This window comes from Amblyraja radiata, chromosome 38 (assembly GCF_010909765.2).
Source record: "Amblyraja radiata isolate CabotCenter1 chromosome 38, sAmbRad1.1.pri, whole genome shotgun sequence".
In the NCBI taxonomy this organism is placed as follows: domain Eukaryota; kingdom Metazoa; phylum Chordata; class Chondrichthyes; order Rajiformes; family Rajidae; genus Amblyraja; species Amblyraja radiata.
In genome coordinates, this window is record NC_045993.1 from 6,425,138 (window position 1) to 6,449,568 (window position 24,431).

The 24,431-nt window shown below is 46.3% G+C and overlaps 2 protein-coding genes across 7 annotated transcripts in view; one reads left to right on the forward strand and one right to left on the reverse strand.

Annotated features, from left to right (window-relative positions):
* Nucleotides 1-13,843, reverse strand: LOC116966753. Of its 4 annotated transcripts, none has more exons than XM_033013069.1 (8): nt 13,804-13,843; nt 5,832-6,032; nt 2,327-2,846; nt 2,035-2,216; nt 1,742-1,906; nt 1,433-1,624; nt 1,276-1,339; nt 1-1,136 (listed from the first exon to the last, which is right to left on the reverse strand). In XM_033013069.1, the coding sequence occupies exons 2-7, from the start codon at nt 5,862-5,864 to the stop codon at nt 1,310-1,312; spliced, it is 1,122 nt and encodes a 373-aa protein (XP_032868960.1). In that variant the 5' UTR covers nt 5,865-6,032; nt 13,804-13,843; the 3' UTR covers nt 1-1,136; nt 1,276-1,309. The 4 variants fall into 4 exon arrangements, with proteins under 4 accessions (XP_032868960.1, XP_032868959.1, XP_032868957.1 ...); XM_033013068.1 differs by having other exon boundaries at nt 827-1,136; nt 13,790-13,835; XM_033013066.1 differs by lacking the exons at nt 1-1,136; nt 1,276-1,339 and having other exon boundaries at nt 1,354-1,624; nt 13,790-13,835.
* Nucleotides 13,605-24,431, forward strand: part of tef (TEF transcription factor, PAR bZIP family member) — a 20,391-nt gene continuing 9,564 nt past the window's right edge. For 2 of the 3 annotated variants that reach the window (XM_033013071.1, XM_033013070.1), the window contains exon 1: nt 13,605-14,214. In XM_033013071.1, the coding sequence (XP_032868962.1) occupies nt 14,094-14,214 (121 nt within the window). In that variant the 5' untranslated portion in view covers nt 13,605-14,093. Of the gene's footprint in view, nt 14,215-23,715; nt 23,846-24,431 lie in introns of all 3 variants that reach the window. The other variant, XM_033013072.1, reaches the window with a different exon arrangement.

Here is a 24,431-nt window from a genome sequence, read left to right on the forward strand (position 1 = left end):
TTTATAAGAATTAATTTGTTTATTTAGTGCAAACAAACAAATAACGTATTAAAAAACAAGAGGCTAATGTTTAATGTGCAACACAATTCAACATAATAGTGAATGTTGGAGAGGGCATCACTCTTTACGGCCCATTTGCACTGGGCAATCCTCCATCAAATAGTCGGAAAGATTCAGGCTGAAGTTGGGGCTTGTGTCGGGACCCTCCAATCGCGCCGGGATCTGTTGCTCCGATCCTATCCATGCCGGGTGCCGCATGATGTGGCGTTGAGCTGGCTGCCCTAACATCAAAGGTTAATTTATTAGTCACATACACCGATTGGTGTAATGAAATGCTTGTTGCCAATGCAGCACATAAACAAAATACAGACATGACAATAATAAAGAAATTTAAACATAAAAAACATCCCCCCCACAATGGTTCCCATTATGAGGGAAGGCACAAAGTCCAGTCCCCATCCCCATGTCCAACCATAGTTGGGCCTATTTTGGCCTCTGCAGTCGCTTTTACGGAGGCCCGATGTTCCAGGCCGTTCTCGCCGGGTGATGGTGCTCCAGTGTCGGGAGAATCCTCACAGTGGCTTGGGATACCTGGAATGGCCGCCTCCTTACTCGAGACCACGGCTTCCGAAGCCGACAGGCCGCGCTGGGTGGAGCTCCACTACTGGTGATCTCGGCGAGAGATCCCAGGCTCCCGATGTAAAGTTCAGCGCCGCAGCTGGCCGCTCCACAGACCCGCAGCTCCGCGATGTTTTTCTCGGCGGTCTCAGCTCACCGGAGTCCCAGCGTGGCGACCCGGGCAAGGCATCGCCCGCTCCGCGATAGCGCTCCAGCACTGTGCCGCCGCCGAAGCCGAGGATCTGGCCGGTCCTGACGGGGACGCCGCTCCAGGCCCGCGAGGACGGGTCAGAGGTGCGGGTCGGAGAAAAGCAGCCTCCCCGACAAGGCGGGGACCCTGAAAAGCAGTTTCCCCCTCTCCCCCACATAAAAAAGACTAGAGCTCCAGAACAAAACTACTTTAACTAACTAAAAATAAGAAAAGTGAAAAAAACGGACAGCTGCAGGATGGGCAGCCATACCATACAGGACGGTGCTGCCATCCAGGGGTATGCCATAGGCCAGGATCCCATCATTGCCTGTGGGCAAAACACATAAGTGTATCAATATGTATGGGAGCCAAACAAATCATATAAAACAAATCACAACCTTTCACAAGCTGTGTGTCCGAGACAATCTTAACTCAGACTGAAGACTCAGAAAGGTTTCACAGTGTACCTGGGGAGCATGTTGTGGTGCCATCATTCCCAATTTATTGGTGTGGCATGGGCCTCATCGGACTCTGCAACACCAAGGAATTCGTAGTGAGTAATTCATAAAAAGCATTAAAGTAAAACGTTTATAAATTCAATAAACTTTGATTAAAAGATTTTACTGGCAGAAGAAGTCTGTGCGCCCTTGCCAAGACCAAGCCCTCCAAGCAGTAGCTGTGCCATTGTGACTCGGGAATCTGCAACATCTCCTCCCTCAGTAGCGCTGAGTAGGCGTAAACGATTCTTTCGTGCGGCGTCCTTGGCTGCGACATGACGTTTATTGACTCGGCAGTGGTCTTAGCCTGTCGCATGATCTGCAACAAAGAGAGTGCAATCCTGGGAAGTCTTTATTGGGAGGCGATGGAGAAACGTGGACAAGGTCGGACGGAGTAAATGAGAAATTTCCTGATGGTTCACCCAAAAGCACTTACATCCGCGAACATCTCCCGCTGAAGTTGTTGAACAGGCACGTCGCAATCTGCCGCAGTTGTGCGGGCCGGCTCCCGTTTGTACGCAGTGCCGGACCCAGAGGGTCCCTCTGAGGGATCCGTCTTGCCCTCACTCGAGGTGGCGCACGATGATTTCCCCATGGTAAGCTGGAAGAAAGTAAATGTGTATCAGAAATGTGCAAGGCCACCAGGACGTAGCAAGCAAGGTGACCACCATTTGACTATCTCACTTCCCAACAAATTATAATTGTTACATCATTTTCTTAACTATTCACCTTCCTGCCGCTCTGCCTCCTATGCACTCGGACTATGTGGTTCCGCACGAACCCCCATTTCTCCATGATCCACTGCTCTCTGTCAGTCAGTGGCTTACTGGCGGAGCCAGACTTGCCAAGACTGTGAGACAGCTTCCCGAACCGTGTCCTCTGACTCTTGAGCCATTGACACAGTTGGTCATCTGTGAAAACATAGAATAAATGAAGATCAGTGTTGAGCAAATTGTAATCTTAATTGGAACTGCAATTACAACCACAGAAATGTGGACAAGACTACAAAGTATGTACTTACAAGAGCAGCCAGGGAACTCCTTCGCCTTGTCTTCAAGCATCGCGTTGCGGCGATCTGTGCTCCTGAAATCACTATGGTACTTAACGTACAGTTCTCGGTGGGCCTGATACCATTCTACCAGGTCTCCCTCTTGTTCCCTGGTAAAATTATAAGGCCTTGTGACCACCCTCATCTTCTTCTTCGCCGGCGCAGCTGAGGCATCAGTTTCCTGAGCCAAATCCGAGTCCCATTCTGGGGCAGGAGCTGGGGTGGGAACTGGGGTAGGAACTGGTGAAGGTGCTGACGCAGGAGATGGGGTAGGAACTGGTGAAGGTGTTGAGACATAAGATAGGGCAGGAGATGGGACAGGAACTGAAGCAGGAGCAGGGTCAGGAACAGCAGCATGGCCAGAAGCAGTGGCTGGACCCTCCAGGATCTGGTTGTTCTTTCTAATAGCCTGCTTTACCTTGTCCTGCATGGATTGCTTCTTCATGTTCCTGGGGTGCCTTGTTCTCTTCATGTTCCCTGTGGATCGCTGCAGCTGGGAAGAAAAGGGAAGAAACACGGTAAGTGGGGATTAATTTCAAATCGCGCGCGGTTTTTATGCTGACGCGATGAAGGCGGGCGGGCTGATAACGGACGTCGCACGGCGTCGGTCGGGCCGTGACGTCATCGCGCAACGCCACGCGCTAGGCGTACGGCGTCAAGACGCTGCGTACGCCCTCAATGCACCTGCGGGCCGACAGGCGATGTCGGGAAGTGGGTCCGGTCCCGCGCGGCCCGTACGGTGCTCGTACGCCTCAAGCGCCAGACGCATGCAATCGCATGCAACGCATGTCATCACTCGCGGTTTTCTTCACTGCGATATTACCCTTTTATTTATTCACAAACCATTCTTACTGCTCAATTAAATTAGAAGAAAATGTGGAAGAAAGTCATTTGCAAAGATTTTTCTTATGGGGTTCTGGAAATAATATTCTGGAGACTAATCCTTATTTCCTGCAGATTCCAGATTAATCTTGGAGACTTGGCAAATGTACAGCAAGCTGTCTGAAGATCTGTGCTTTCTCGGCTTTACTTGGAAACCTACACACAGCTGCATCATTTTTTAGTTTAGAGATACAGCGCGGAATGGTAGCGTCTGAGCAGAATGGTACGTGGGAAATGTATGCAGCAACAGGCTGCCAGTGACTGGGACAGAGACAGCCTGGGAGACGTGCAGCCGGACAAATGGAAACAGCAGCTTCTACTTTCCTACCTTAAACCAGCTGGGAAGTGTCAGTTGGGCTCAGCTCAGGGGCAGTGGGACCATGTGTGTGCCCATGACGTGGTTAGCGTCAGCATGCCATGTAAAGCAGAATTAAAAGGGTGTTCAGGCTGATAGTTTCCCCACCACATCACCACGTTGCACCGGTGCAGAATGCTACTAGTTGGATCTGGCTGCCTCTTTCTCCCACGCCACAGCCTACACTTCACAAATACGGTCGGTGGCGCAGCGGTAGAGTTGCTGCCTGACAGCGCCAGAGCCCCGGGTTTGATCCCAAGCAACCACGGGTGCTGTCTGCATGGGGTTTGTACATTCTCCTTGTGTCCTCCGTGGCTGTTTCGGTTTATTTCCCACACTCCAAAGACGTACAGGTTTGTAGGCTGATTGGTGGTAACATTGTAAATTGTCCCTAGTGCGTGTTAGTGTACGGGGATCGCTGGCCGGCGTGGACTCAGTGGGTCGAAAGGCCTGAAGGGCCTGTTTCTGCGCTGTATCTCTAAACTAAAAAACGATGCAGCTGTGTGTAGGATTCCAAGTAAAGCCGAGGAAGCACAGATCTTCAACCAGCTTGCTGTAAATTTGCCAAGTCTCCAAGTCTCCAAGCCTAATCTGGAATCTGCAGGAAATAAGGATTAATCTCCAGAATATTATTTCCAGAACCCCATAAGAAAAATCTTTGCAAATGACTTTCTTCTACATTTTCTTCTAATATTCTATTGAAATAATACTGGAGATGGTGAGAAGCATCTGTCCATCCAATTGAATAGTTTAGATAGACACAAAAAGCTGGAGTAACTCAGCGGGACAGGCAGCATCTCTGCAGAGAAGGAATGGGTGACGTCTCAGGTCGAGACCATTCTTCAAGTCTGAAGACCTTTCAGTCTCCAGTTTTTGTGTCTATCTTCGGTTTAAGTATCCAAAGTATCGCGCACCAACCACCAACCTGGACAGAGCCACTGTCGTGCCGCTGCCGATCGGAACGCCTGTTGATGTTTAGTTGAGAGTAGTGTTAAACTTGTTCATGATATATGTATTTTTATTTCTATTTATTTTTTACTGCACACTGAATGGACACTGGTTTGAGTAACGTTTTTTTGTTTCCTCTGGGTATGTGAGTACTCAGGAAAATAACAATAAAGATATACAATACAATACAATACAATACAATAAATCAGCACCTGCAGTTCCTTCCTACACAATAGTTTAGTTTAGTTCAGTTTTGTAATGCAGTGTGGAAACAGACCCCAGGGCCCACTGAGCCCGCGCTGACCGACAAACCCCACATAGACAGCACCCATAGTTAATATTGAACCTGGATCTCTAGCAAAGGTCATATGATCTTTGGTCTCTAGCGCTGCAAGGCAGTAACTCTACCGCTGCGCCACCGTGCCTACACAACAATGAAGCATTTTTTTAAATGTTCAAATCAGCAGTGGAAGGTGGGCTGATTGGACGTTGGTGGGGTGAGGAATTTATTGCCACAGACGGCTATGGAGACCAACTCAATGGATATCTTTAAGCAAGAGAGTGACAGATTTGTGATTAGTGCAGGTGTCAAGGGTTATGGGGAGAAGGCAGGAGAATGGGGTTGAGAGGGAAAGATAGATCGACCATGATTGAATGGCAGAGTAGACTTGATGGGCTGTATGGCCTAATTCTACTCCTATAAACTTATGAACTAGGACTGAAGGGCCTATTTCAGTGCTCTCTGATTCTAAACCTCATGATGTTCAACCTTATACACATATCATCTGTTCCTCACTAATCCCAGACTTGGAAGATGCTTCCTTTGGGACACTCTACTCTGGCCAGCTTTCTTCTATGCTTTGCAGATGTTTCTCAACCACAAGCTGGTCTCTGAAGGCCCGTCGGTAATAGATGCCCCATGCTCCAGAACTTCACTGCCATCACAATGTTCACCGGTGCAGTTCCTTCCTACGTATACCTCCTGCAAGAAATGTTTTAAAGCAATTTTCAAGGTGGCTTTTGTGGTCTTTTCTGGGGGTTTCAGTCACTTCACAATATGTCATCTAGGATTCTGAGTGAGAGGATATTCACCATTTCCCCTAAGTTTTCCTGTCTGATCTTCTCTCTGCACCAAATCCCCCATGCACAAGCAATAAAATGAAATGTGCACCAATTGCAATATGCCTTCTAATTATGGCTTATAATAAATATGATTGGAACATATTTACATATGAATTATATTTTAACCTGTCTGCCAATTTTACAAGCAGCAATGCGACACTGTAGTCTCACCTGTCTGAAAGTTGCCAAGTCCCATTCACCCATCACGCACCAGAGCGCAAGGAAACAGGGCAGGGGTAGACCACTTGGAACCTCAGGCCTGCCTCATCATGGTCAGGGTTGGTCCCTGACCTCACCTCCTCAGTGCCAGGTCCACACAGCCCTCAACGTCTCGAACTTTCGATCTTCGGTTTCCTCCCACACACCAAAGACCTAGAGGTATGTAGGTAAATTGGCTTGGTCAATGTAAATAGAAAAATTGTCCCGAGTGTGTGTAGGATAGTGTTAATATGCAGGGATCGCTGGTCAGCGCGAACTCGGTGGCCTGAATGGCCTGTTTCCGCACTGTATCTCTAAACTAAAATAAAAATCTAAAAAGCCAGCATGCAAGAGGTGCCTTGTTCTGGCACAATTTTCAAACTTCATGCTCCCGTGATCCAGGTTCCAAAATTGCCTGGGATAAAGAATTCTAGAGATACACCAAGAGTCAAGTGTGTTTAATTGGCAAAATTACCAGCAATGGAAAAATTAAATTCCTACATGTTGCTGCTCACGCATGTTAACGCAATGACGCACAGATAAATATATAACAATTAACAATACAATAAATTAATAGTCGTAATATCATGCAACCATGTGTGTATAGTGTGTGTAGTGCAGGCAAAGACACGGTCCCGCTGAGTTACTGTGTCAATCCTGGGTAAACCAGCATCTGCAGTTCGTTCCGACACATTATATCTCTGTATGGACAGTGCTACATAACATTGGTGATGCTTAACAATTTGGTCTCAGGATGCAAGTGGCTTATTCAGATGCCTGGGGGGGGGAAACAGACCACAGACCTTTCCACCCTGTTACAAGCTGTAGTGACTTTCAACAGAAGTTAGCTACATGACCATTATAGGGTGATGGAAATGGCCTTTGATTACTTTTAAGTGTATGAAGGAACTGCAGATGCTGGTTTAAATGCTGCAGATACAAGATAAGACACAAAAAGCTGGACTAACTCAGCAGAACAGGTAGCCTCTCTGGAGAGAAGGAATGGGTGACGTTTCGGGTTGAGACCCTTCTTCAGGCCCGATTTCAGCTTCGACTGAAAATGTCACCTATTCCTCTCCAGAGATGCTGCCTGTCCCGCTGAGTGACTCCAGCATTTTGTGTCTATCTTTGATAACTTTAATACTGGTCATGAACATTTATTGCCCACAGAGAGGTTAGGAGTTTGTCCAGCTTGGTCATTGCTCCTCACTGCTTTGTTAAGAAGTCATACAGCAGGTGTGTTTTCTGGGCTACATTCTTGCTTGTCAACTTTTGTCATTCTGTTCTCATCCCTACCTGACACAATAATTCTCCACAACCATATAATCGGCATTCCTGAATTTGGATCTCTTGATCATTTCGAAATTTAGTCGCCTACCTCACCATTGACAGTGAAATGAGTTAGGCGTGACCTTGCCTAATGTGAAGGTGAGCCCACACCTGTTTACAGCCTTGAGCTTCTTATGTAAGGTCGTTTATACTAGCGTTGGAGGCATGTGCCTGAAGAAATTCATGAGGCTAATTCCTGAGAGTATTGGCTTTATCAAGAATGGCTAAAAAAAAAAAAGTTAGATTGTAGTCTTTGGAGTTTAGAAGAAGATGGGTGGTATTATTGAAATACTGTAAACCCTCGCTATAATGGACCATAGGGAGAGGGAATGGTGTCCGTTATTGCTGTTTGTCCGCTATAACTGGCAGAATGGCACCTATCTGTATATCTCTTCCCTCACAACCATTCAGGGACCCCCATCATCCTTCCAGTTGAGACAGAGCTTCACGTGCACCTCCTCTATCCTCATCTACTTTCCATCAGTGTTCCTGATGTGGCCTCCTTTACAACAACGGCACCAAGTATGGACTTGGTGACCATTTCGCTGAAGACTTGCGCTCGGTCTGCCAAGACCTGTTGAGTCTCCCAGTTTCTAGCTGTTTTCGCTCCTCTTCCCATTCCCATATTGAATCTTCTGTCCCGGGACTCCTCCGGTACCAGAGTGAAGCCACATGCAAACTTTAGGAACAGCACCTCATATTCTGCTTGGGTAGTTTACAACCTAATGGTATTAACAATGAACTCTCCAATTTCGGGTAACTAGCAATCGTGATTTTTTTTTTTGCCTCCCACTCTTCCTTGTGCCCCACCTGGCTTTGTCCTGCCCCAGTTCCCCCCCGCCACCTCCCACCACAATTTAAGGGCAACACAGAGGTGCAGCTGATAGTGCCAGAGACCCAGGATGGATCCTGACCTCAGGTGCTGTCTGTATGGAGATTGCACATTCTCCCTGTGACTACTTGGGTTTCCTCCCACATCCCAAAATGTATGTGTTTGGAGATTAGTTGACCTCTGTAAGTTGCCCCTAATGTGTAGGGAGTGGCTGCGAAATTGGGATAACATAGAACTAGTATGAAAGGGTGATCAATAGTCAGTCTGGAAATATGTTGTATCTCTAAACTAAACTATCAGTCTGGAGAAGGGTCACTTATCTATGCTCTCCAGAAATACTGCCTGACCCGTTGAGCTATTCCAGCATTTTGTAGTCTTTTTTTTAAATGGTAAGTATATTTATTTCTCTCTCCCTATATATACTGCTTCAACGCAGATTTGAAGTAGTTCTTCATGCAACAAAGAAAATTAGGTAGACATTTGATAGGACTTGACTGATTAACAGGGAGAAGCTGTTGTCTATAGCACCAAGATTCAAGGCCTACATGTGAGAGGCAAAAACACAATGGAAATGTAAAGCAAAACATTTTGTTTAATACATGGGGAATGGCTATGAACCAAATTTCACTTGCATATAAGGGTGATGGAAACCGTCAATCAGGGCCTTCAAGGGGAATAAGCTGTGCACTAAAGTGCTCTACAAAGAGGTGACGGATGCTGAATGGCTGCTTATCTGTGGAGAACATTATTTTTCCATGATTTTCTGGTGTCCCCAGTACACATCAATTCAGAAAATCTGAGGGAAAACTATTCATAAGTGATAAGAGCAGAATTAGGTCATTCGGCCCATCAAGTCTACTCTGCATTTCAATCATGGCTGATCTATCTTTCTCTCTAACCCCCATTCTTCTGCCTTCTCCCCTTAACCCCTGAAACTTGTACTAGTCAAGAATCTATCTATCTCTGCCTTAAAAATATCAATTGACTTAATAGACAATATGTGCAGGAGTAGGCCATTCGGCCCTTCGAGCCAGCACCGCCATTCAATGTGATCATGGCTGTTCAGCCCCAATCAGTACCCCGTTCCTGCCTTCTCTCCATATCCCCTGACTCAGCTATTTATAAGCCCTATCTAGCTCTCTCTTGAAAGCATTCAGAGAATCTGCCTTCTAAGGCAGAGAATTCCACAGACTCACCACTCTGTGAGAAAAAGTGTTTCCTCGTCTCCGTTCTAAATGGCTTACTCCTTATTCTCAAACTGTGGCCCCTGGCTCTGGACTCCCCCAACATCGGGAACATGTTTCCTGCCTCTAGCGTGTCCAAACCCTTAACAATCTTATATTGGCCTCCACAGCCTTCTGTGGCAATGAATTCCACAGACTCACCACCCTTTGACGAAATAAATTCCTCCTTATCTCCTTTCTAAAGGAACGTCCTTTAATTCTAGGACCTCTGGTCCTAGTCTCTCCCACTAGTGGAAACATCCTCTCCACAAACACTCTATCCAGGCCTTTTGCTATTCTGTAAGTTAAAGCCTATTAAAGCTTTTAGATGAGGAAATAATAGTTGGTAAGGCTGAAAGCGTATGTGGGAAATGGCGGAGGTTTTATAACCACGCCCCAGGCTAAGGCGTTGGCTGAGCTTATATTTAAATACTACATCATGAATTCATGAACAGTCTTAGATCATGATGACTACTGCTGCACTATAATACTAATATGTTTCCAGAATTTTCATTGATTAACCTTCCTCATATCCTGACAGAATAATTTTCAAGTGAAATGAAGACGTGCTTTTCCACAGCAACAGCAGTATTTCAAAATATTTTACAGTTAATAAGAGCACAGTGCAGGAACAGGCTCTTCAGCTCACAATGTCCATGCTGAACAAGATGCCAAGTTAAACAAATCTTCCCTTGAATGCATGTGATCCGTATCTCTTCATTCCCTGCATATCCATGTGCCTAGCCGAAACGCCACTATCGTATCTGGCTCCATCACCACGTCTGGCAGCTTCCAGGCACCCACCGCTCTGTGTAAAAAAACCTGTTCCGCAGACATCTCCTTTAAACTTCGGCCCTTACACCTTAAAGCTGTGCCCTCTAGTCTTTAACATTTCCACCCGGGAAAAAGGATCTGACTCTAGCCTTTCTTTCATCAGCCTCCGATACTCCCAAGCCTGTCAGGCTTTATCCTGCCCCTCCTTTCTCCCAGCTTATTCCCCCCCCCCTCCACAATGTCTGGAGAAAGGCCAGTTAAATAATATGTTGTCAATAGAGAATGGAATGGAATACTTTATTGTCACATGTGACTAGGCACAGTGAAATTCTTTGCTTGCACACCCAAGGTATACTAATGCAGAGGAGATGAAGATTGATGTGATTTGGCTAAATGGTTTGGGAATAAATAAAATCTGAAGAGGTTGCAAATACTGTGAGAGGGAAGCTGACCGTTTTTAATTCAAGGCAATTCAAGGCAGGATACAGAGATGGCTGAACTTTGATTTAATTGATGTTGATGGAGACACTAAAGGAGACTGAGGGGAAACATTTTCACACAAAGGGTGGTGGGTGTATGGTTGAGGCAGGTACTATTATAACACTTAAGTAACATTTAGACAGGTACATGGATAGGACAGGATTAGAGGGATGTGGGCCAAACGCAAGTAGGTGGGACTAGTAGATGGGGCATGTTGGTCGGTGTGGGCATGTTGGGCCTGTTTCCACACTGTATGACTTGATGACTCTCTATGACTATGAGACATGATATATTGTTCAAGATGGCAATGGAGCTACATCTGATTGGAACACTGTAGATGGTGAAACTATGGTTCATTCTGCAAAAAAAATCCCAAGAATTTGTGCAGTCTGTCTCAAGCTGGTGAATACTGGGGACGAATATGATGGATACAGTCTTCATAATGGAATGGAGTAATCCGACAAAGGAGGCAAGTTATCTGAAAAAGATAAAAATTAATCCCGCTCCACTACTTTTGCCCCACAGCTCTGTAAATATTTTATTTTCATTTCCCTTTCAAAGCTACTATGAATCTGTTTCCAATTACATTTCAGACATTGCATTCAAGATCAAACAACTTGCTGTTTCAAAGAAAATCTCCCATCCCTTGCGTGTTTTTTTGCTTTTAATCAGCGTATATGTTGACATCTACGACTGTTCTCGGAGAGGCATAGTAACAGTGGAGAGGGGCACTCGGGAGACTTCTTTATATGTATCGATTCACTAGTTATGGGTGCCATCTTATATTGCTATAGGAAGAATGTCATTAAATTGGAAAAGGTGCAATAAAAAAGGATTTACGAGGGGATTACTGTCTGGAGAATTTGAGTGAGAGAGGACTTGATAGACTTGGTCTTTTTTTCCCCCTAGCACATAAGAGGTTGAGGGATGACCTTTATAAAGAATTACAAAATCAAAGAGCATAGATAAGGTGAATGGCCAGTCTTTTCCCCAAGGCATGGAGGTCTAAAATTAGAGAGTATAGGTTTAAGGTGAGAGGGGCAAAATTCAAAAGAGACCCGAGGGACATTTATTTCATACGGACGGTGGTGGGTACGGAACAAGTTGCCACTGGAAGTGGTAGAGGCAGGTATAAGTACGACATTTAAGCAATAGTGGGACATGTACAGGGTTAGGAAAGGATTGGAAGGATATGGGCCAGGCACTTATCATAAAGATATAAGAAATAGAAGTGGGTCAATCGAGCCAGATCCATCTTTCAATAAGATGACGGACGAGCTGATTATAGGCCTCATTTTCACTTTCTTGCCCAAACATGGATGAATAAAAATGAGGAAAAGGCCTGTTTCTACACTGTATGACTCTATAACTTTTCATATAGAAAGCCATGTTACTGTCAAGAGAATGTCAATTGCCTTCTCTGGACTTTAAAAGGTCACCCCTTAGCCCCTCCACACCCCAGGGAAAAAAGATCCAGACTACCCAGCTATTTTGCAGGTTCCATCAAACATTTAGACAGGCACATGGATAGGTCAGGTTTAGAGGGATATGGGCCAAATGCAGGCGGGTGGGACTAGTGTGGATGGGGCATGTTGTTCTGCGTGGGGACGTTGGGCCGAAGCTCCTATTTCCATGCTGTATGACTCGATCACAAAGAAAATTCAGACCTGGAAATAGACAACATTTCAGGTCTGTACCCGGGTCGGGACCCTTCTTCAGACTGATAGCAGAGGTGTGGGGGTAGAGGTGTAGGAAAAGGCCAAAACAAATCAGGGCCGGCAACAGATGATCAAGAAAGGGTGGAGCCCATAGTGGCCCATTGTTGGCTGGAGAAGAGGTGATAACGAAGGAATACAGGGATGCAATCAGTGGAACTAGTAAGATGAGTGCAGCGTAGGTTCACCAGGTTAATTCCCGGGATGGCGGGACTGACATATAGGTCAACTGGGCTTGTATTCACTGGAATTTAGAAGGATGAGAGGGTATCTTGTAGAAACATTTAAACTTCTTAAGGGATTGGACAGGGTAGATGCAGGAATTTTTATCCCGATGTTGGGGGAAGTCCAGAACCATGAATCACAGTTTAAGAATAAGGGGTAGGCCATTTAGGACTGAGATGAGGAAATAACTTTTTCACCCAGAGAGTTGTGAATCTGTGGAATTCTCTGCCACAGAAGGCAGTGGGGGCCTTTTCAAGTTAGATTTAGCTCCGAGGGCTAACTGAATCAAGGGATATGGGGAAAAAGCAAGACTGGGGTACTGATTTGGGATTTTGTTTAAGAAGGAACTGCAGATGCTGGAAAATCGAAGGTACACAAAAATGCTGGAGAAACTCAGCGGGTGCAGCAGCATCTATGGAGCGAAGGAAATAGGTCTGAAGAAGGGTTTCGGCCCAAAACGTTGCCTATTTCCTTCGCTCCATAGATGCTGCTGCACCCGCTGAGTTTCTCCAGCATTTTTGTGTACCTTTGATTTTGGATGATCAGCCATGATCATATTGAGCTCATATTGATCATATCTAGCTCAAAGGGCCGAATGGTCTACTCCTGCACCGATTTTCTATGTTTCCCTACATATCAATTTCTTTGAAATATGAGGTGTTGTTCCACCAATTTGCTTGTGTATTTGTCTGCGAATATATTTTGTGCTTATAGTTTTTTAATATTCAGAAAAAAAACTTTTTTTTTCGGAAAATAAAAATAACAATGCGGACTTTCACAGCCCTCCTGCAAGCATGTCTCAAGGTTAGATCACAGAAAGTGTCTGAGTCTGAAGAAGGGTTTCGGCCCGAAACGTCGCCTATTTCCTTCGCTCCATAGATGCTGCTGCACCCGCTGAGTTTCCCCAGCAATTGTGTGTACCTGTCTCAAGGTTAGGATGGATGCAAGCTGTTGCATTGCACGCTGCTGCTGACGATCGCCCGATCCAGGTCAGGGTTCGGTTGCGACACGCGCCCGCCGTGAGAGCACGTGTACCGGCGCCTGACCCACTCACGTGACGTTCACCGCCACACACCACCCCCCCCCCACACACGTGATGTTCAACAACCCCCCCCCACACGTGACGTACACCCTCCACGTGACGTACACCCCCCCCTCCACCCTCCCCTGAAGCCCAACGGCTTCGGCTCGAGCGACTGTTGAAGAACCGACGCTCACTCATCGTTATATAACCTCCCCGCCAGAAGTAAGCCGGCTCCGTCAACCCTCGCGCTGCGGAGAAAAACATCCCCTCAGAAACATGACGCTGTTCGAACTTGACTGAAGAAAAAAAAGGTTTAAATAAGCGGTCACCTGAAGGCGCTCACCTTTCCCCTCCAATGCCGGCGGATAATATATGCTAAGGAGGGCCGACGTCTGACGTAGGCGTTCGACGTGTGAATATATTATGTTAATTATAGCCAATAGGGAGAGCGCGTCCGCGTTGACTACATGATTATGTTAATATATTCCCAAGGGAGCCAATGACGTTCAGTGTTTTGCTGCGTGCTCATGAATATGTAGAGTGGCGCCCCGACACCGATGCGAAATACCGGAGGTTTGTGGTGACAGCGTCGGGCTCCTCACGGAGAAAATCACATTTTATTTATTTTTGAAAATGCACCGCAAGCCTCCACAAGTCACGGAGCCCCGATGTGACTCGACGGTTTTGTCCTCGTGGCCGGTGGTTCTGAAGACTCTGATCGAGAACCCGCCGCAGTCGCTGCTGGATAAAGAGGGTAAGGAGGAGCGCGCTTCAAAACAAGGCCCCGGGGGGGTGGGGGTGACAGACGCCGCAGAGGGTCCTCCATCAATCTCTGGGCATCGTCCTGTTCCCCCTACCATGGTCCCCCTGCTGGGTCCCATCGCCAGACGCGCCCCGGCCTCATCCAAGCCCCGCCTGGACCCAGCACCGCTCGCCCGCTCGCACCCCAACCTCAGCAGCAGCAGCAGCCGCCCGCACCCCAACATCATCCAAGCCCCGCTCGCACCCCAACATCAGCAGCAGCAGCCGCCCGCACCCCAACCTCATCCAAGCCCCGCTTGGCCCTTGGACCCCAACATCAGCAGCAGCCCGCACCCCAACCTCATCCAAGCCCAGCTTGGCCCTTGGACCCCAACATCAGCAGCAGCCCGCACCCCAACCTCATCCAAGCCCAGCTTGGCCCTTGGACCCCAACATCAGCAGCAGCAGCAGCAGCAGCCCGCACCCCAACCTCATCCAAGCCCAGCTTGGCCCTTGGACCCCAACATCAGCAGCAGCCCGCACCCCAACCTCATCCAAGCCCAGCTTGGCCCTTGGACCCCAACATCAGCAGCAGCCCGCACCCCAACCTCATCCAAGCCCAGCTTGGCCCTTGGACCCCAACATCAGCAGAACCCAGCCCGTTCCCCAACATCTGCCTGCACCGCAAAAATCAGATCAGAAGAAGGGTCTCGTCCCATTCCTTTTCTCCAGAGGTGCTGCCTGACCCTGCTGAGTTACTCCACCGTTTTCGGGGGTCTATAATCTATCTTCGGTCTAAACCAGCATCTTGCAGTCCCTTCCTACACATTTCGTCTGCTCCAGCCGAACCCCGCCGGGTCCCAGCGCCGGCCGCACCCCAACATCAGCAGAATCCCGTCCGCAACCCCCAACCTAATAGAAACATAGAAAATAGGTGCAGGAGTAGGCCATTCGGCCCTTCGAGCCTGCACCGCCATTCAATATGATCATGGCTGATCATCTATGCCCTCACTGGGTCGCAGCGCATTCCGCACCCCAACATCAGCATAACCCAGCGCCATCTGTACACCAAGATCATCCACCCCACCCCTCACCATCTTTTCCCCCCATCTGATTATCCGAACCTCCCCCACCGGGCCACAACACTCCCACCCCCAAGTATCCAAGCCACCCTCAGTGGGCACTACTAGTCAAACAGACCCCACCACACCGGGATATAACGCTGCCCCCTCCCCCGAACCATCCGTGCCGAGCCCCGTGCACCTTCCCGGGACTCTTACTCCCACGGGTTTTGCAACGCTTTTGATGTGATGGCGCCAGTTGCGGCCAGCGGGATGGATCCTTTCCCTTCAGAGCGAAGATTGCGGAGATTACAGGGGGGGTCAAGGCGCCGGCAACGGTGCAAATGTTGCGTAGGTTATAACCAGAACTGTTGAAATATATGACCCAGAAGAAGGACGTTCTGTCCGTCGCAATGCTTTCCCAAAAGAACCATCAGCTCCCTCTTTCCAGTTTCATATCCACTGTGACCTTACTTATTGTGGTTTATCAGACAGGAAGTCAAGGATTCAGTTGTAGAGGTGGGGTGTTTGGTTATAGGTCCAGAAATTTGAAGATAAGTTTGGTTGCAATTATAATGTTGAAGACAGAGCTATAGTGACCTAAGTGTCCTTGTCTAGATGTTCCAAGGATGAGTGTAGGGCCAGGGAGATGGTATCTGCCATGGACCAGTTGTGGCAATAGGCGAATTGGAGTGGATAACAGCTGCCTGCAAGCTGGATTTAATGTGCACCATGACCAGCTTCTTGAAGCACTTCATGATGGTTGATGGTAGAGCTACTGGATGGTAGTCATTAAGGCATTCTACCTTGTTTTTCTTTGGCACACGGGATGATAGTGATTTTCTTAAAGCAGGTTGGAACCTCAGAATGGTGTCGGGAGAGGTTATAGATGTTGGTGCATACTCCTGCCAGATGATACATGTAGGTTCTGAGGATAAGGCTGGGCACTCCAACCAGGCCTATTGGTTTCAGCGGGATCACTGTCTGGAAGGCTGATTTAGATGTTTAGAGATCCAGCGCGGAAAGAGGCCCTTCGGCCCACCAGCGATCACCCCGTACACTAGCACTATTCTACACACTAGGGACAATTTACAGTTTTACTGAAGACATGTAACCTACAAACTTTTACGGTCATTGGAGTGTGGGAGGAAACCAGAGCACCCAGAGAAAACCCACTCAGTCACAGGGAGAACGTACAAACTCGGTACAGACAGTACCCGTAGTCAGGATTGAACCCTGGTCTCTGGCACTGTAAGGCAGCAACACTGCCATTGCGCCACCATGCTGCCCTGGCTGATTTGACATCTGCGATGGTGAATGTTGGTACGATGCACCCAAGACTGACGGGGCGGGTGACATAATTGCATTGACCTTCCATTCAAAATGTGCATAGAATGCACTATCCCACTTCACAATGCGGCCAGTTATAACATGCAATCCTTGCCACAATCGACAGTGTGGCTAGTCTGGGACTCTAGATTGGTCTGCAATTGTCTCCTGGCATCCCTGGTGACTTTCCAAAGGTTAAATCTAGATTTCTTGAGAAATTGGAATATTAGAATGGGACAATTTGACTCCAGCTGATAAAGTTCCCTACTTAAAAACAGACAACACACAATGGGTTAGGTACACCAACTCAAGTTTGAGAAAGGTACACAAAAATGCTGGAGAAACTCAGCGGGTGCAGCAGCATCTATGGAGCGAAGGAAATAGGCAACGTTTCGGGACGAAACCCTTCTTCAGACTGAGAAAGCCTGCTGAAGAAGAAATATAAAGCTACAAACTATAGTCAAGTATCTCATAATGTATCTATTATATATTTAAAGCCTTTAACCCTTTCACAGCAGTATCTGTAGAAAGATAAATGGCTGATCATTCCTGTTACACCCTTCCCTTGTCACAAAAGTACTGGTTTGAGTTTAAGTTTAGTTATTGTTATGTGCATTGAGGTACAGTGAAAAGCTTGTTGCGTGTTAACCAGTCAGCAGAAAGATAATACATGATTACAATCGATCAATCCACAGTGTACATGATGAAGGGAATAACGTGAATAACGTTTAGTGCAAGATAAAGCCCATAAAGTTCAACCAAAGATAGTACGAGGGTCTCTAATGAGGTCGATAGTAGGTCATGACTGCTCTCTAGTTGTTGGTAGGATGGTTTATTTGCCTGATAACAGCTGGGAAGAAACTGTCCTTGAATCTGGAGGTGGGCATTTGCACATTTTATACCTTTTGCCTGATGGGAGAAGAGAGAAGAGGGAGTGGCTGGGGTGCAATTCGTCCTTGATTATGCTGGTGGCCTTGCCGAGGCAGTGTGTGGTACAAATGTCCATTCTTTTCAATGTTTTAAATGGTGAGCATGTGAGAGTATGAGAGGGAAGACCTGACTTCAAAAGAGAAAAGAAATGAAACAAACATAAAATCCTACACAAAAATAACCAAAGAAAATTATAACATGGCAAAGAGTCTGATCGTTCGTCTCATGATCTCCGCAGGTCCCGCTCTGTAATTTTGGAAATGTAAATAAAATACCTCTGCCTCTTTTAATCACGCCTTCCTTCGAGATAAATCTCCACCAGTGACATTTTGACGCCTTCATGGACATTTGTTTGAAAATTAAAATTGCAGCATTGAAAGGGGACAGGATGATGTTAATAGAAGAACCGCCTAGAGCTGCAGTTCTATTTTATTTGTGCAATTCATTTTAAGAGTATTGAATAATATTGGCTTTGCATTCAGCTTCTCTTTCTATTCAGTCAAATTATTATGCAATCCTATAATGTAGAAATGTCCCCTTTGGCCCATTCAACCTGTGTCAGCTCCATTGAGCAATCACTTAATACTTTATCCCATTTAAGTCTCCTCATGTTCCAATCCCCTTCACCCCCCCCCCCCCCCCCCCCCCCCCCCCCCCCCCGTTCCAGATTCTGCCACTCATCTACACCCCACAGGCAATTTTACAGTGGACAGTTAACCTACCATCCTGCAGGTCTTTGGGATGAGGGAAAGAAACCGGAGGATTCAGGGGAAGTCATGAATGGGGGAGAGCGTGCCAACTCCACACAGACAGCAGCAGGTTAGGATTAATCTTATGCTGCTGGAGATATGAGGCAGCGGCTCTACAAGCTTCACCTTGAAATACCAGGAGCAATTGTTGAATTTAACAATGTGGTTCTGGGTGTCAAAGAACATTACTATTCCAAGCAGTCCTTGAACCAGCTCCCACTATTGTACACAATATCCAATCCGTAGCTAAACCCCCACTTTCCTGTTCAATCTCTCAATGTTTCCCTACCAGGGACAATTTCTTCCCAGCTGTTACTGAACCATCCTCTCAACTTGAAAGTGACCTTGAGCTGCTACCTACCTCACTGGAGACCCTTGCACTGTCTGTAATCGAACATTTCTGGAGTTTATCTTGCACTAAACTTTATTCCCTTTATCATGTATCTGTACTCTATGGACGGCTCGGTTAACATAGAAACATATAGAAGGTGCAGGAGGAGGCCATTTGGCCCTTTGAGCCTGCACCGCCATTCATTGTGATCATGGCTCATTATCCACAATCAGTAACCCGTGCCTGCCTTCTCCCTATATCCCTTGATTCCGCTAGCCCTTAGAGCTCTATCTAACTCTCTTTTAAATTCATCCAGTGAAGTGCCTTCTGTGCAGAGAATTACACAAATTCACAACTCTCTGGGTGAAAAGGTTTTTTCTCATCTCAGTTTTAAATGACCTCCCCTTTATTCTTAGACTGTGGCCCCTGGTTCTGGACTCCCCTATCATTGAGAACATTTTTCCTGCATCTAGCTTGTCCAGTCCTTTTATAATTTTATATTTTTCTATAAGATTCCCTCTCATCCTTCTAAATTCTAGTGAGTACAAGCCGACTCTTTCCAATCTTTCCTCGTATGACAGTCCCGCCATCCTGAGGATTAACCTCGTGAACCTACGCTGCACTGCCTCAATTGCAAGGATGTCCTTCCTCAAATTAGGAGACCAAAACTGCACACAATACTCCAGATGTGATCTCACCAGGGCCCTGTACGACTGCAGAAGGACCTCATTACTCCTATACTCAAATCCTCTTGTTATGAATGCCAACATGCCATTAGTTTTCTTCACTGCCTGCTGTACCTGCATGTTTACTTTCAGTGACTGGTGTACAAGGACACCAGGTCTTGTTGCACTTCCCTTTTTCCTAATCTGACACCATTGAGATAATAATCTGCCTCCTTGTTCTTGCCGCCAAAGTGGATAACCTCACATTTATCTACATTTTACTGCATCTGCCCACTCACTCAACCTGTCCAAGTCACCCTGCAACCTCCTAGCATCCTCTTCGTAGTTCAAAATGCCACCCAACTTTGTGTCATCTGCAAATTTGCGAATGTTTACTTTTAATCCCATCTTCATTTTTTCACCCTTTTTGTTACCTTCTGTTGTTCTTTGAAAGTTTCCCAATCCTCCGGACTCCTGTTCCCCTTTGCTATGTTTTACACCTTTTCTTTTAGTTTTATTCCATCCTAACGTCCCTTGTCAGCCACGGTTGCCTCTTCCTCCCCGTAGGATCTTTCTTCCTCTTTGGAATGAAATGATCCTGCATCTTCTGGATTATGCCCAGAAATTCCTGCCATTGCTGTATCACCATCATTCCTGCTAAGATCTTTTTCCAGTCGATCTCTCATGTCTTCATAGTCCCCTTTGTTCAACTGCAACACTGACACTTCTGATTTAACCTTCTTCCTCTCAAATTGCAGATTAAAATTTACCATATTATGGTTACTACCTCCTAGTGGTTCCTTTACCTCGAGTTCCCTTGTTAAATCTGGTTCATTAGACAACACTAAATCCAGAATTGCCTTCTCTCTGAAAGGCTCCAGTACAAGCTGCTCTAAGAATCCATCTCGGAGGCACTCTACAAACTCCCTTTCTTGGGGTCCAGAACCAACCTGATTTTCCCAGTCTACCTGCAGTTTGGTAGTTGGTAGTATCTGGGAGTTTTAGTAGAAAGTGTTATAAAATCTAATCAAATGTACTTGCATGTTTATTTCCTCTAAACCAGTCTAACTTGTTGAATAATCAAGGATGCAAATTTCAATAAACATTGGCAGCATGGAAACGGGCCCTTCACCCTTTTGTTTTGCTGTATAATTTTATGACTATTGTGAGCAGATGGGTCTAGCTTAGATGAGGCATCCTGGACAGCATAGATGAGTTGAGTCAAAGAGACTATTTCCTTGCGGTATAACTCTGATTCTACCATGGGTAAATGTGACTAGCTTAGATGAGACATCTCTGATCAGTATGGACGAGTTGGGCTGAAGGGCCTGTTACCTTGCTGTATGACTATTGCAGAAAATGGGGCTAGCTTAGATGAGGCATCCTGGTTAACATGGACAAGTAGTCCGGAATGGTCCATTTCCTGGACACCACTCCAGCTTTTTAGTGTGTTAATATAGAATGAACGCTGGTTATCATATGGAATCAAAATAAGTGAGTCTTTGTCAGGATTCATTATTAGATCTTGGTAGGTATTTACAACGGAGGTAATTTTATGAAAGTCTGACGATGCCAAAGAAACGTTGAGTTCTAGGACAGATCAGCCAAGATCCTATTGAGCGGCAGGCTAGTTGGCCCATTCCTGCTTCTGTTTTCCTGTTATATGATCTTCTCTGTCAAGAATCAGTCCATTGTCGGAGGCACCATTCGTGATGCCAGCTGGCGCTGTATTCAGAAAGCTCACTAATCAGAAAAATGATTACTCGTCTGAGGGGAGGAAAAAAACCAAGCATGTCAACAATCTATTCTGCCATCGAAACAAAGAACTGCAGATGCTGGTTTACTAAAAAGCTCACCCTGCTCACTCAGTAACAATCCAAATATTGATATCAAATCTGAAGAAGGGTCCTGATCTGAAATGTCTCCTAGCCTTGTTCTCCAGAGATGCTGCCTGATCCGCTGAGTTACTCCAGCACTTTATTTCTTTTCTTTGTTGTTGTAAACCAGCATCTGCAGTTCCTTGTGTCCAGGTGGTTCTATACTTTGGGGATGAGGTCAAGTTTGGCTCTGATATTTGGATAGCATTTTTTGTGTCCAATACATAGAGTTACATTTGTGAATAAAGGATAATTGTGTCAGGCTTTATAGCCATAATTCCACGAGGAACCACTCCAGTGAAGGAATAAGTGACTCTAGGAGAGAAAGGGTTGCGGTGAATTTATGACCACGGAATATTTAATATTACCTGCCGTTGTCCCATCTTGCACATCAGTAATTTCTTTCTCTTCACCATTAACAACAGTGCCTTCAATTGTGTAGGTTTTAAGCTTTCAAATTCCCACTGTAAACCCAGTGGGGCAGCGGTAAAGTTGCTGCCTCACAGCGCTAGAGATCCGGGTTTGATCCTGACTGCACTGTGCTGTCTGTACGGAGTTTGTACGCTCTCCCTCTGACCGCATGGGTTTTCTCTGGTTTCCTCCCGCATTCCAAAGACGTGCAAGTTTGCAGGTTAATTGGCTTCTGTAAATTGCCCCTAGAGCGTAGGATGCGAAAGCGAGATAACATAGTGTACAAGTGATCGATGGTCGGTGCAGACTCGGAGGGCCGTAGGGATTGTTTCCTTGTTACATCCCAAACACTAAAGCCCACTATCTTTCCAGTAGTGCTTAAAACATCTCTCTCTGACAAGCACTTTATTACCAACCCTAATATGTGACTCATTCTCAAATGTCAACAATCTATGGATTTTTTGGCTGCAAATGGCTATGTACTATATTTACATTAAGATGCTGGCATTGTTCAGTGTGTGTTCTCAGGGATTTAAAATGCTACATATTTAAATCCTACAAATGTCTATGACACTTTAAATGCAATCTAAAATGTAACCAGTTGACATTACTGCCCAACATGATTGAGAACAGAAGATTGCTTGTTATCAGACTGATGTAGAAAGAGGAGTCTTAGTTTAGTTTAATAATAATAATAATAAATTTTATATTTAATGGGCGCCTTTCATACAAAATCTCAAGGACACCTTACATAGTAATCGGAATAAAAACATATAATCGGAGTAAAACAAGTAATTAAAGACATCACAATGACACAAATTAAAAACAGAATTCAATCCAAAAACAGAAAATCAAAAACACAGTGTGAAGAGAGAGCAGCGGCAACCAATTCGTGCCAGCGTCCACTCTCCCTTCACGGCAGCCATCTTGGACACAGACCTACAAGACTACAGTTAGACAAAAAAAATCATCCCCCCACAGTGGATAGCACTGTGGAGGAAGGCACAATGTCCAGTCCCCACCCCATGTTCACCCCAAAGTCAGGCCTATTGGGGCCACCGCAATTGCCTCTACGGAGGCCCGATGTCCCTGGCCGTTCTCACCGGGTGGTCTTGCCCCGGCGTCGGGAGAGTCCTCTCAGCGGCTGGGCCACTTGGAACGGCCGCTTCTTGGTTGGAGCCCGCGGCTGCCGAAGCCGACAAGGCCGCGCCGGTTTGGCGCTCCTAGGCTCCGGATGGAAAAAGTCGGCGACCGCTCTCCTCACTGCCGCCTCTACGCACGCCGCCTCTCCGCTCCGCAAACCCGCAGCCCGGAGATGTTGCTCACGGCGGTCCAGCTCGCCAGAGCTCCAGCGCGGCGACCCAGGCAAGGCATCGCCCGCTCCGCTCCGCTCCGCTCCAGCGCTCCAATGCAGTGCCGCCACGCAGGCCGAGGTGCTGGGTGGTTCCCGCCAAGAAACGGCGCTCCAAGCCCGCTGGTAGGCCACGACGACGGGTCGACGGGCAGCCCGGAAAAAAGGCTGCCACACCGACCAGGTAGGGACCTATAAATAAAGTAACACCTACCCCCCCACATTAAAAGACCATATCCCCTACAAACAAAAAAACAGGACTCACTAAAAACTAGAAAAAAAACGAATTTAAGACGGACGGCTGCTGCTAGCAGCCGTTCACCAAGATGGCTCCTCCTCCGAGTTTAGAGATATTGCATGGAAAAAGACCCTTCAGCCCATCGAGTCGGCACTATCCATCGATCATCTCTTCACACTAGTTCTATGTTATCCCACTTTCTCATCCAGCCCCTACACATTGGTGAACTTTTGCAGAGAGCCCATTAACCTACAAACCCGCACATCTTTGGGATGGGGTAGGAAACCAGCAAGGAGGGAATCCGCATTATCACAGGGAGAATGAGCAAACTCCACACAGACAGCACCCGGTCAGGATCAAACTTGTGTCTATGGTGCTGTGAGGCAGCAGCTCTACCACCTGTGCCACCATCTTGTATCAGGAGGTGCAAGGAGGCTGAGGGACATGGAAGGCTGCACAGTGCTAAAATACGCTTTTGCACGGTCTCCTTTACTTTAAAGAGAAGCAGAATAGGTCAGTGAAATTGTCTTTCTGAAAGGAATTGATTATTCTCCGTTGGTTTTATATTGCAGAACTTAGATTCCCAGACGTGCGCTTGCAACTGAGGTGAGCCAGTGTTGTCATTTGGCCTGGGTGCATTGCCTGGGGAACACAACTTTGCAGCCTACAGCTTGACCTGTTTCCATGTGCACAGTGGAGCAGGTATGAGTTTCACCCAAAGAGGCTCATGTATCTGGCCATTGCATATTAATTGTTACTCATTAGTTGATGAACTGCATTCCATTCCTTTGGCAAATTGCTCGCCAACTTTTACTGTCTGGGCCTCTGGGCAATGTGCTAAAGGAAAATAGACTCAAGGGTCAAGTCAAGTGTACTTAATTGTCATGTGTACCAACAACAGAACAATAAACTCTTACTTGCAGCAGCTTAACAGGCTTGTAAATGCAATAGATAATTATAATAAATTCAATACATTAATAACCACAGTACTAGTACAAAAACAAATCCGTAGTCCTCTATGCAACTACAGATAAACCTAGGTACCTGTACACTAAATTTTTCCCCTGCATACATTTCAGTAAAATCTCACTACATGCACTACCCTCCATAATGTTTGGGACAAAGATGCATCATTTATTTATTTGCCTCTGTACTCCACAATTTGAGATTTGTAATAGAAAAAATCACATGTGGTTAAAGTGCACATTATCAGATTTTATTAAAGGCCATTTTTATATATCCTAAACATACTGCTAAAGCAACAAAGGATTTTTTCAAAGCTAAAAAA

Bases quoted from the DNA above. Each gene is read 5' to 3' on its own strand.
- LOC116966753 (XM_033013066.1), bottom strand. From the start codon at position 5,864: ATGGGTGAATGGGACTTGGCAACTTTCAGACAG. The intron at 2,217-2,326 runs GTAAGTACATAC...ATGTTTTCACAG, and splicing joins GGAGTTCCCTGGCTGCTCTT to ATGACCAACTGTGTCAATGG. The intron at 1,625-1,741 runs GTAAGTGCTTTT...TCTTTGTTGCAG, and splicing joins AGCGGGAGATGTTCGCGGAT to ATCATGCGACAGGCTAAGAC.